Genomic DNA, 14,230 nt, shown 5'->3' on the forward strand with positions numbered 1-14,230 from the left:
TACCTATAGAACTCACAAAGCCTAGCAAAAGGTCAACATCTTTATCAATGTATCATACGGAAATACTAGTGAGAACTTTTTTGATGTTGTTTTGAGAAGAGGTTTGAACGCCAAATTGAAATAGACTATTTTGTAATTTACCCCCAATGAATATGAGGTAATATGATAAAATTTAAATTTATTTTTAACATCAATAGTTGAGAAAGAAGCACAAAATTAAACTAAGGAAATTGAATTAAACTAACATTAATTTTCGATAATTAATATATTATGATGTCATAAAAATTTATTATATTAAATTAATAAAATAATTTTGAATAATGAAACTCAAAATGATTAATTAAAGTTACAAATAATAAATTTGCAAATTGAAGCTTATTTTTTATTATTATTATTATTATTGTTGTTGTTGTTGTTATTGTTGTTGCCTCAAATCATTATATACATCACCCATGCAACTCACGGGCCACAAACACAATCTGCCTCAAATCATTATATACATCACCCATGCAACTCACGGGCCAGAAACACAATCCTCAGTCACAGCAATGGGGCAGCACCACTTCCTCATTATATCACATCCACTGCAAGGCCACATCAACCCAGCCCTCCAATTAGCCAAGCGCCTGATCAGAACCGGCGCCCACGTCACATTCGCCGTCTCCGTCTCCGCCCATCGCCGAATGCCCAAAGATCCGACCCTCCCCGGTTTAACCCTAGTCCCCTTCTCCGATGGCTATGATGATGGGTTAAAGTACTCCAATGATCATGCCCAGCACTATATGTCCGAGATCAAGCGTTGTGGATCAGAAACCCTCAGGCGGATCACTGCAATGAGCGCTGACCAAGGCCGACCAGTTACTTGCTTACTGCACACCATCCTCCTAACCTGGGCGGCAGAACTGGCGCGTAGCCTTCAGGTTCCGTCGGCGCTTCTTTGGATTCAGAGCGCCACTGTTTTCACCATTTACTATCATTACTTCAATGGTTATGGTGATGTGGTTGGAGACTGCAGCAATGAGGGTTCAAGTCCAATTGAGTTACCGGGGCTTCCAATACTGCTGTCTAGCTGTGATATTCCGTCTTTTTTACTCTCTTCAAACATATATGCTTCGTTGCTCTCAACATTTCAAGAGGAAATGGAGGCACTAAGGCAAGAGACGAACCCCAAAGTGCTGGTGAACACCTTCGACGCACTGGAGGCCGAGGCGCTACGAGCTGTGGATAAGGTTAAATTGATTGGAATTGGACCTTTGGTCCCATCTGCTTTCTTAAACCTACTATTTGTCTCTCTCATCTCTTTCTATTGTGGTTGTCAATAATGTCGGTACAATAATAGATGAATTGTATTTTGAGGTCAGATGGGTCTTGATCCAAGTACTCATATCCCTATTTGAGCCTAAAACCTAACGGGGCATTGTCTTTGGCCCTTGCCTATTAAAACGAAAAATCTCTTCCTCTCTCTCTCTCTCTTATTAATTGATGGACCATGTACATGATTCCCAATTTTTACACTATCTCTCTCTATTAATTGATGGACCATGTAGATGATAAATGATTCCCAATTTTGACACTATTTTCCCAATTATTTTTTTCCTGTCTCTATTCACTTCATCTTTCTCCCACTTATGAAATGGTGGGATTACGGAGATTGATTCCCAACAAATCATGCCCAACAAATTGAATATTGAAAATTAATGATTAAAAATTATTATTATCAAATTTATTTTTTAAGTAAATATGTTTAAAACACCTCATAAAATATTATTATTCTTTTTTTTTTTATCTAACTTACAAATTACATATATATATATATATATATATATATATATATATATATATATATATATAATATAAGTTATTTTTTATATAAATATCTTTAAGGTTATAGACAATTATTTGAATATTTTTTTATTTTATAGAAATTACATAGATATTGTCTTAATCGATTATTTTGTAATATGATCATCATTTAATTAATTGTGATAATTAATTTTTAATTGAATAATTGTAGACCCCCATTTTGGGAGCCATTCTTGCAGCTGATGCTTGACAAGTGTCACCATCTTGCATGGCCACGAGTCACTCCCGGATTAGTCAATATAGGATCAAAATAGTGGAATTGATGAACCAACTAGAGGTCGACATGTGCCCAAAGAATCTACAAAAAGCTGCAGACGGTTAGAGGAGCGGGGTGGCCAGCTGCATGGTAGTGGAGGGGGGTTTTCTTTTTTTAGGCTGTTAGAGATATTTTGGGGGTGCTTTTTGAGAGTGGGTGAGAAGAGATTTTAGGGGATTACAATTTTTTAGAGAGGGTAGGGGACCCCCAACTGAGAGCTTGATGCCGTCTGCATGAAGCGTGCAGCAATAGTGAGGGTAGTGGGGCAGGCCATACTGGCTGATGCATGAACAGGAGGAGGCAGGTGGTGACTTGCTAAGGAAGGTGATTCCAAGAAAAGAAAGAGGAGGAACAGGAAGAGGAGAGAGGAGAGTTTAGCTTGAGAGGACTAAGGGAGAAAGAGGCATTCCTGGGCTGGTTGCTGGAGAGGAAGGATAGTTGTCCGATTTCTTGTCCACCTAGCTGGGGAGAGTTATTTTGAGGTACGTTTATTGTGTATTCTTCATCAGCTTCTATTGGTGTGCTTTTCTACTCTGTTTTTACTGATTCTCGGATGATGATTGTTGATTGGGAGTGAATACGTTCATATTTTTGCTAATGGTTTTGTAGTGGTTTAGTTTGCTCTGGTTTTGATTTCTCCATGAGATATTTTTGTAACCACGTTTTACCTTTCATTTGATACTCATTTAATCTTACCCACCATCATCTAAGCCTGTTGGTATGATATGAAGCATAGCTTGTCAGGCTCATTTTCTTGTATCTACTCTTTGTGCTCTGTTTTGTTATCCTCCTCTGCTCTTGATATCCGTCCATAGTACGCATCCATTTTCTCATCCCTGCTTGAAGGAGATCCTAGAAAATCTGGAGTAGTTGTAATGGCAGCAAAGCTCACCTCATCAGCATCCCCATACCCATTCTGTGGGATCCTCCCTAAAAAGTGCCGCGTGGTTTCCTCTCCCTTGGCCACGCAGACGGCCCCCTCGCGATGTGTGGCATAGCTCATTCCACCCGGGTATCTCACATCCGGAATTTTTCTCCGCCGACATTCCATCCGGACATCTCACATCCAGAATTCTTCCCCGCCGACATTTCACCCGGGTATCTCACATCCGGAATTCTTCCCCGCCGACATTCCACCCGGGTATCTCACATCAGGAATTCTTCCTCGCTGACATTCCACCCGGACATCTCACATCCGGAATTCTTCCCCGCCGACATTCCACCCGGGTATCTCACATCCGGAATTATTCTCCGCCGACATCCCACCCGGACATCTCACATCTGGAATTCTTCTCTGCTGACATTCCACCCGGACATCTCACATCCGGAATTCTTCCCCGCCGACATTCCACCTGGGTATCTCACATTTGGAATTCTTCTCCGCCGACATTCCATCCGGATATCTCACATCCGGAATTCTGTCCGGCCGACGTTCAACCTTCCTCGGATATCTCGCATCCGGAATTCTATCCGGCCGACGTTCCACCTTTTTCTTCATCCTTAGAGCATTTTCTTGAAGTCCCCAAGATCTCATTTTCAATAAATTTTGCCGCCATTTTCTTCTCGGCATGTAACTTTAACAACTTCCATGATTTTAAAATAAGTGTGAATTTATTTTCGTAATTCTTAGTGATAGAATTTGCGAAACTGATTCACCCAATAGTAAACGGGCTTTGGTGGGGGCCCCACATATGTGACTGATCGATTGATTGACTGACTGATTGACTTGATTATCATACATAATTGATTTATCATGTTCTTTGATATGTATGCTATTGTTTCTTAATTAAGCACTAACCTTCCTTCTTGATAGCGCATGGTGGCTCATTGCCTAGGTACGTACCCACTTTCACTCTGATTAGTGTCTACGCATGTTCTAATTTTCACATGTGCATGATTTATTCTGAGTATTCATTGATTCCCTCATCAATTTCCATGATTGCTTCATTTTATTAGTAGAGACCCGTCTTTAGGGACTTAAAGGGGTGCTACGGTCTGTACCGTACCTTCCCGATAAGTAACCTGACCCCCGAACCCGATCCGGGTTTTCGCAGACCACCTTTTCCAAAATTAGGAATTATACTTAGGGTTTTTCTTTCTTATTTTGTTTACCCTTTTAAAAATAAAACAAAAATAAGTGGCGACTCCAAGTCATTTTCAAATAATCAATAAAAATCATTAACACTATAATATATTATAATTTAAAAATATTAAAATACCCTTTTGAATCTAAAATTGATGTGGAATGTCCCTCATTCTTGGCAAAAGGAAACGTGTGAGCTAATTTTTTAAAAATCAGCTAAATTCCTTCAAAGAAGATAATCTTGTATACTCTTGTACACTTAGTACATTTACTTTATACATTTAGTGAAATACTTTATACATGTGTACAAATTTCATAAACCTAAAATGAAATGTATGCATATGGATAGGTTAACCATGTTTTCATTGTCATGACTCAAGAAAAAAAAGAAAAATTGAACCCAATTTATGTTCATATTCATCATTAATGGGGTAGATAATCGAATAAACATATACGATATCAAAAATAAAATAGAAATACATGAGATGAGTATTACAATATTATATCTTATTTCTTTTTTATCAATAATATCTCATATTTAAATTAGAAAGTAATTTATTTTAATAGATCAAAATGTGCACAATTAATCTATTACTTAGTTAATTATGGATATATTAGAATTTTTTATTACACAAAAAAAAAAACTAATAGGGAAAATAAAATTAAAAAGAGTAATATATATTAATTATTTTTCATGTAAAAGATAGTATAAAAAAAACACAAAATTGATTGATTCATTTGTTTAATTATGAACATAATATATTTTTTATTTTATTATTAAAATAACTAATGAAAAAATTAAAAAAGAATAATTAATAAATAAAATTTAATTCTTTTTATTATTTTCATATAAGAAACAATGTTTTCAATTTTCATTTTCTAATTAAACATATTTTCAAAAAGAGAAAATTTAAATGTATAAAAGAAAAGAAAATAATGAATATGTTTATTTTAATAGTGTTTTAATCATTAAATTATGTACTTTTAAAATATAAAAAATAGATTTTATTCATTTAAATTAACATGTTTTTTAAAAGGATATTTTTCAAAATGGTTTTTAAATTATTAATGTAATTTTTGTTTATTTATAATTTAAAAATAAAAAATAATGTTGATTTTTAATTATTTATAAAAGAATTATAAAAAAAATAAAAAATTTAAAAATGGTTGAATAAGGGAGAGGTGGAATAAATACTAGTTCCCGTGATCACCACATGAAATGACCCGTACTTGTCAGCTATGCCAGAGATAGAGAGTTTTTGATAGAACCCAGTAAAGTCAAGGGCAGACTCCAATAAGCATGAGAAGAAAACAATTGCTGTTCTGTACTATCATCTCTTTATGATACATGTCCAGGGAAAAAGACCCCTGGGACCATTGCTTTTCCACTTTACATGGTGGATTGGTGAATATATTTTATTTTATTTTATTAATTTTACCTCCATTTGGGGGTTTTTTTCCATGTGAAATCTCTATGTTCATATTGAGTTGTTGCTGATTTGTTTAGTGACATGCCTTATTGAGTTAATCCATATGTTGTGTATTTTAATGGTTTTTTTTTCTAGTTTTTGGAACCAATTGATTTTTGCCAAAAAAACAAAAACAAAAATTACTATTCATGATTTAGAATTCGAATATTTTTAATCTTTTTAACTAACACTTCCAAATTATTATGAAAAAAATTATTTTTTAAAATTAAAAAAGATAAAAATACTTCATAAAATCACTATCAAATAAGTTTTTTAATAGTAGTTTGATAGTGATTTTAAAAAGCGTTTCTAACATTTATAATACTATTTTTTTTTATTTCTTTAAGTATTAAAAATGGGTAAAAGCACTTAATAAAATCATTTCCAAACCGACTATTAATCTCTGATCATAATTAAATTGTAATCCAATTATTATCATTATGTCGCAAATATATAATTTATGTATTATTATAATTCAAAATAACATGAAGAAGTTAAAATTATATTTAAATAATTTAAAATTTTAAAATATTTTATTCTTTTATCTTTAATATTATTATATTAAATATAAAACATAAATGCATTAATATTTCATTATTTTATTTTCAATATTATTATATTAAATATAAATAAAAGTGTGTTAATATTTTTTATTTTGTTAAATAGGAGAATTATTATATTTAATTATTAAGAAGAAATATCATGTATTAAAGAGTGAAATAAAATTTTATTATTAATTTCATTCACACTTCATTAGCATTTAATTATTATTCATTTGAATTTCATTAGTATTATAATTTTATCATATTTAGTTTTAGTACAGCTAAAGAGTCATTTTTCAGTGGCACAGAGGTAGGCTATGGATAAGTTTTTTATGGCCCAATGGCGGTTTTACAACTATACATATCATTTATTGACCAATCATCTGCTTACCTAATTTCAGAGATTTAATAATTTTATTAAAAAATTTGGTAGAAAATTCTACAAAGTAGTTGGATCTTCATCTTGAGTTAAGCACTAAAAAATATTGAAAATAATTTCATAATTCTTTTGTTTTAAAAGGAGTACTCACGTTCAAGTCATAAAGAAGGATAAGTGGGGAATTTTTATTCAAAGTTACAATAGAAAAGGTATTAGTTGAAAAACTTAACTTGTAAAATGTGAAGGGGGTTAATGAGTGATTTTTAAAGATTTTAATACAAGAGTTAAAATTTTTAATTTAATTGATTTCTTGAGAATGAATAATAGATAAAACAATCAACAATAGTGAGACATAATTTTATGTAGAAAACCCTCCACACGAAGTGTGAAGATAAAAAATCATGAGGCTTAAGATCTCAAATCAATAATTTACTATATAAGATTGTAACACACGGTTTTACCCAAACAAACACTGCTTAAAACTTACTCTTCAACACATATCATGATACATGTTGATGCAGCACCTCGAGTGCTCTAATGGATTCATCTCAACTCTTAAGGTGATGCAAGTTTCTCCAACAACCCAAAATTTGTTCAACAAATCTTTGAGAGCTTTTGGGAATAGTAGAGTAAATTAAGGTTTTTCAAAATAAGGACATCCAAGTTTAAAACACATTTATGTACAACATACATAAGCTCAAGAACATAAAGGACCAGAAACAAAATCTTATTAAAAAAAATAAAATCTCAAATTTTCAAACAACGAACTCCTAGAATCTAGTGGATTTTGAAATGAATGCTCAAGCAAACTTAGTCACCACTTGAGCACTTAAATAAGTGCTTGAACGTTGGCTTTAATGTTTGAGAGCTTTGGCGAGCGCTTGAGCATTACTACAAGTTTTCAAAAATTGTTTAAAAATATTTTAGCTTAATTTTAAGTCTAACCCATACCATTTCAAAAACTAACTCGCATTTACCAAAATCTTTTCAGACTTATCTATTGAACAACAACCTCAAATCTTCAATAAAGAGTAAGAGAGTATTTGGTTTTTTTTTTATTTTTATTTTTTATTGAAAATAATTTGCTTTTAGACTTTAGTTTTTTTTGGTTTTTTTTTTAGGACTTAGTATAAATTTTTGACTGAATGGAAGAAACCAAACTATTTAGATTGTTCTAAATATAAAAGGTAACATATTAATTTTTTTAATACTTTTTAATACTTAATAAAAATAAAATGTTATAAAAACAAACAACCTAATATTTAACATTATTAAACACTATTTAGTTTTACGTTCTATTTAGAATTAAGTTAAGAAAAAAAAACAAAAAAAAAAAAAACATCACCTAAGTCAATATTTTAAAAGATCCTATGCTAGAATGATTATCAAATACAATCCATTAAGAGGAAGAGATGGGTTTAAGTTAAGTCTTTATTTTTTAACCTTTGGGTTTAAATAACTAAAAAGTATTAAACAAGAAAAATAGAAATAAATAGAGCATTTATTTTAATAAACAATTAAGAATTAAGAATATTTATAATAAAAATTAATATCAATTAAATCAAAATATATAGGTTAATATAGAGAATCAACACTATAATTTTACCATATATTTAAATTTGGATTCATGCATATATTTTGAAAGATACCCAAATGTATAAAATTGCAGGATCAATTTTTGAGGCATGAGGGCATGTTCCACTAGTAGCAACCCAAAAGAATCCATTTTCATTTTTGGTAGTTAGGAACCCTATTATTGGAATTAATATGCTTCACTGCACTTCTTTTTATTGCTTCCTGTCACCACCAAGATGAAAATTTGGTGAAATTAATAAATGTGCTTTACTATTCTCTTGTTCACCACTTCCTTATTTGCTTGCAGAGAGTGAGGGTGGGGTTGGAAACCCTGCCATTGATAATGACCATTTGTTTTTTGATAACATATTGGTATATATATTATGTATATTTATGCCTTATATTTTTAGGTTATTTGATTAAAAGGTTCATTGAAAACCTAATTTTGAAAGTCTATCTCTTCGTCCTTTTTTGGCCTCATTTTAACAAAAATACCCTGGGAGGTATCGCGCTTAATTGGTGGCCACCCACAGGTCCGCCCATCCATTCAAGTGGCTGGTACCACTCCTATCCGTAGAACCGAAGCCTTTATTGAAAGGGTAACCAGAATTACGTGATCCAAATAGATTCCCCTAAATGTAATGGTTCTCGGAACCAAGTCGATAAACCTTTAACCAAAAGAGAATGGCACCATCTCACCTGATCAAATTTTCCCGGGATAAATAAAGCTTACCCTGGGAGACAACCACCATGGGTCGCCCACTAGGGTAGGATGCTCGAAAAATCAAAACTTGGATCACCTAGGACCCCTACTAGTCGATCTGGGAAATCTGAACATATGTGGTCTTGAGAGCAATGTACTGTCCTACACCTTAACTCATGTGGCATAGACACCAAGGGCTGCGACAAGACTAATACAAGGAACGAGGGGTGGCGACAAGACTGGTATGAGGAACAAGGGGCTACAACCAGATTGATACAATAAGCAAGTCCCAAAGCAAAGTTCTAATAGGTTTTGTTAGTTGCAAACACTGGAAGGGTCACCCACGCACCGCCTGACACGGGTTTTGTCCACTCAACCATGGATGCCATGCAATCTTTGATGTCTGCCCCCTAACTTACTACTCCCCTAGGAGAAAGTTGACGTACTTGACTAGTCAGTTGATAGCTTGGAAGCCCTATAAAAGGAGAATAAGAATAAGGGAAAGGTAGAAAAGCAAAGGCACATATCAGAAGAGAAGGTCACACTTAAAGGTAGTTTAATGCTTCGAATAGTCATTAGATCCTCGTATTTGAAACGATTCTACATCAAGAATTGGCGTTGTCTATGGCAACGTAACAAAAAGGTCAACCATGATGACTACATGGGTAGCTAGCCACGCTGGCTATATGTGTGTTGCCCCACCAACTATGGAGCAATAGCTAGCACCCGAGCCCCAGCTAGTGGAGTATCAAAGACAGCTGGATGAGCTGAGAAGAACTATTGATCTGTTGAGGAAACATAACAAGATATTGGTAGCCCAACTCAGCGCGGCTACCCAAGGATCGTCGATAGATGATGAGACCCTAGTCGACTCTTCGAAAAAAAACCTCTCGGGTCTGCCGAATGAGCCAATCCACCTAGGACCACAAACCCCCGAGAGGGAATATGCGACCACCAAACGCTAGAAAGAGAACTCCCTGAGTGAAGTTATCAGCCCTGCCCAAGGCTGAACCAAAAGGTATTGCCCAGAAGACACTAACCAACCATGAACCGAACAAATGGTTTTCTTATGCGAGGCCATCGAGAAAGTTTCGCTCAAAACCACCACATGCCTTCTTAATGATATGTTGTTAACTCTCCTGGCTTCCCATATAGTGCAACAAAGGCCCCCCTCAGGGTTCATGATGCCTAAATTCACCATGTATGATGGTATCATAGACCCTTTCGACCACCTCATCCATTACTGCCAAGTAATGACCCTAGACATAGAAGATGATGCACTTTTATGCAAAGTATTCTTGGCTAGCTTATAGGGCCCAATCCTTGCTTAGTTCCATAAACTCCTGACCAATTCAATCAATGACTTTCGAGAGCTGTCAAAGGTGTTTGTGGCACACCATTATGCTCCGCCAGGTAGAAATAAGGCCTCAATAGCCTGAGCAATTTGAAAATGATGGAGTCTAAGTCCATCCGGGATTTTATGTGAAGATTTGGACAAGCCTTGATCTAAATGGAGCCTTGTAGCACTGATGTGATCATGCAAGCCTTCAAACAAAGTTTCATCTCGAGGACCTCATTCTTTAAATCTATATCAAAGAAGCCACCAGAGACAGTGGACAACCTCTCACTACAACAAATATTGCTTTTTGCCACAAATTTTTTGGCCATAAACTAAATTTTGTGGCAAAATGTCACTTTTAGCCACATGTTTCATTTTTGTCGCTAAAAATATGACCCAAGTAATTCTTACAAAATATAAAACATTTTACTATAAACTCATCTTTTTGCCACAAAATTATTCGTGGTAAAATATTACTTGTTGATATGAAGTTAATTTTGTTGCTAAAAATATGGTGGGAATAATTCAACTTTTTGCCTCAAAATTATTTGTAGAAACTAACATTTTTTTTAGCCACAAATTTACATTTCATCTTTAAAATTATGATAAAAATAATTCTCACATGGCATGTGACATTTTGCTACAAACGTTACTTTTTAATATGAAATTATTTTTAATAAAAAAAAAATATAAGAAATGAGTTAGAAATTTCAATTTTTTTTTTTCAAATATTTTTTTTCACAATCTAATTTGAGGTAGAATATTACTTTTTATTTTAATTATATATGCACCACTTTTTATATAACAAATTAAATATTAAATAGAACTATTAAATACTTATACAAAATAGTCCTTTATGATAAAAATAATTTTTTTCTTAAAACATAAAGAAGTTTGATGTTTGATAAAAAGTAAAAAAAAAAAAGTCATTTTATATTTTTATGTGAGTTTAACAATTATAATTTTGAATATATAGATGAAATTTATAAAAATTTAATAAAAGCATATAAATTTTGAAGTCTAAATTTTATTTTAAAATTTTCATGGAAAGAAATTTACTTATTAATTAAAAATATAATGATTCAAATAAAATAAGATTAAGAAAATAAAAAATAGACTCTTGGCTTTAATATAGACTTTTTTTTTTGCTTTTAATTTTTTTATTTACATAACTATTATATATTTTTTTTCCAAAGATTTCTTTACTAAGAGTTTTGATTTTTATTATATTTTCGTCTAAATATAAAGATTTCAAAACAAACTTTATAAATTATCAATACTTATTTGCATAATTATTCTTGAAAAAAAATATTCAAAGATAGAATTTAAAAAATAAAAAATAAAAACTTAATATATATATATATATATATTAAGTTTTTAAGAGTATAAACTTGAAAAAAAAATTAAAGATTTCAAAACAAACTTTATAAATTATCAATACTTATTTGCATAATTATTCTTGAAAAAAAATAATTATAATTTGAGATTAGTATAAAGAAAGAAATAATGTTGAACCTAATTAAAAATTTGTTATTTTTCTTTAAACATTGATTGATTTATAGAAAATATGGTGAAAATCTCTTCAAAGAATGGTAATAAAGTGAAGGGTCATGAGTTTGAATCCCAATGATTATAGTTTAATATAAGAATTATTAGGGAGCCAAAATATCCTTCCTCAGGCTTGAAATAGGTGTGGGGTGGTCATCATATTTTTAGAAATGGATACCCATGCTCCTAACCTCCATAAAAAAAATGAAAAATAAAATATTATCATAGCATTTTTACCACAAACATAAATTTGTCGTTAAAGATATTATATTCCCACAAAATAACATTCGTCGTTAAAAGAGACTTTTTACCACAAAACTTTTCTCAAGATAGAGATTTTTTTTTTTTAATCATGAATAGTTTATTTTTTGCCACAAATATTATTCATTGCTAAAATTTACTTTTAGTGACAATTTTTTATTCATTGGTAAAACTTTTTAGTGACGGACTTGTTGCAACAATTTTGCGATGAATGTTTTTTGTGGCAAAAACATATTTGCCAAAAAAAATCTAACTCTTTTCTACAAAAACATTTGTTGTGAAACATCATATTTGTTGTAGGTTCTTCTGGAGAGCCAACAAGTACACCATGCTAAAAGAGGATCTTAAAGCGGCATCCTAGCAAATCGTTGCGACATCCCGGACAATTGCTCCCTGATAGAGCAAGCATAACCAGCCCATTGAAGGACTTCATCAACAAGGAGGCAAAAAAAACCAATCCCGAAAGACACTCAAAGCTCAGTACTAGGAAGATAAGTCAACGCCTCATTTTACAAAGTTCACTCTCAGTTATAGCCAATTGTTGTCAATAATTCAGAATCTATAGGGTTTCCGCTAGTCAAATCCTATGCGAGGGGATGTAAGTCAAAGAGATCAAAATCGTTTTTGCAAATACCATAAGGACAAGGGCCATGCTATCGAAGAGTGCCATCACTTCATTTATTGGTTGAATAAATGGTGCGAGCCGATCAACTTAGCAAGTATCTCCATGATTACTACTCAAAACATGCTATTTTGTAGCTTGTAATTAGCTCTTTTAAACACCCTTGAGTAGTAATTATTACCTTTTAACCCAATTAACATGTTAGGGACCCTTGCAATCATTTCTAACAATTGTGTTAAGTTTTGGTGCTTTTTGATAGCTTTATGCTCACCAAAGCAATTTAAGAATGAGGGAGAGCTATTTATAGTTCATGGCAAAGCTTTTGAAAGCTTAAATTTATGAAGAAATCAAGCTATGGAGCCTCATAATCCTTTGCCTTAGTCGTTCAAAGTATACAAGGAAGAAACAATGGAGAAGAGGAAAACAGGGGACACAGCTGCAGTCTTTCATTGCACTTTTGGAACACTTCCCGAAGTCCATTTTTTACATTCTATATACCATATCAAAGCTCAGAAAGTCAAGAATCCAACGGTTCAAACCATGTACGATTTGGAGCTGAAATGAGAAAGATATGGCCTTCGGAAGACAACTGCATCAAGCTGAGGGACAATTTCGCACGATGGAAATCAAGGTGAGAATTCCTCAGTCCACTGTGCGAAAATTTCGCACACCTCAAATCAAAGTGCGAAATTGGAACTCCAGCGTGTGAAAATTGGATATTTTTGCCGACTCTTTTTCTTTTGATATTTTTGTGTCTAAATTTCCATTTTCTCCTTGTATTCAACCACTCATGTAATTCCTTAGCTAGGAAGTATCCAAGGAAGGGTAAAATTACCTTCCTATATAAATTCTCTTGTAATCACTGAAAACGGATCTTTCGGGGAGCTTTCTCCAGGAGACCAACTGATGTAAATTTGATACTTAGTGAAATACAGAGATCTCTTTTGCTTTCTTTTTCTCTCTTCTATTTTCTATTTTCTTGCAAGCCAAACACCCTCTGAGGATGTTTTCCCAGAGGATGAGAGGCTAAACATTTAGTTTCTTGGAGTAAAGGAAGCTAGGTGAAAAGTTCAGATTAAAACATGGAAAGTTTCCGTGCATTAAATTCAGGTAGTTGGAGTCCATAAATGGTTTTTTAAAGCCAAGGTTTTGCCTTAAATCCCTTCGAATCACTTTGACTGGCCAATACATGGTAAGCTTAAGGTCTCTGTGGATGCTTATTGCTAGATCCATATCAGTCCATTAGTTATCATGTACGAGCCATTGGAAAGTGATTCAAGGTGATAGCCCATAGTGTCTTAAGCCATTTATGGACCTTAACCACCATCTCTAGTGACTTTTTATGGATTAAAACTTCATTGTCAAACCTATACCGGTTCGGGAAATAACTATAGGTTAAATCCCCAATGTGAGGAGAAAAATCCAGAATTTTCCACTTTGCATCTGGAACTTGAACCTAGCAACCTTTAGCTCCGGGAGACTTTCTTTCTTCCACTTTTTACTTAGTTCTATGTGAGTTTAGTTTAAATCACCACTTTCAAAACAATTTTATTTTCTTTTAAATTTCAAGTTTGTGCTAAAGGAAATCAT

General features: G+C 32.9%; 1 protein-coding gene across 1 annotated transcript; it reads left to right on the plus strand.

Moving 5' to 3' along the window:
• Nucleotides 1-458: 458 nt before the first annotated feature.
• LOC100243487 (phloretin 4'-O-glucosyltransferase) lies at nucleotides 459-1,360 on the plus strand. The gene has a single exon (XM_002266764.5). The coding sequence runs from the start codon at nucleotides 549-551 to the stop codon at nucleotides 1,320-1,322; it is 774 nt and encodes a 257-aa protein (XP_002266800.1). The 5' UTR covers nucleotides 459-548; the 3' UTR covers nucleotides 1,323-1,360.
• The last annotated feature ends 12,870 nt before the right edge of the window (nucleotides 1,361-14,230 follow it).

This window comes from Vitis vinifera, chromosome 5 (genome assembly GCF_030704535.1).
Source record: "Vitis vinifera cultivar Pinot Noir 40024 chromosome 5, ASM3070453v1".
NCBI lineage: Eukaryota > Viridiplantae > Streptophyta > Magnoliopsida > Vitales > Vitaceae > Vitis > Vitis vinifera.

Bases quoted from the DNA above. Each gene is read 5' to 3' on its own strand.
- LOC100243487 (XM_002266764.5), top strand. From the start codon at position 549: ATGGGGCAGCACCACTTCCTCATTATATCACATCCACTGCAAGGCCAC.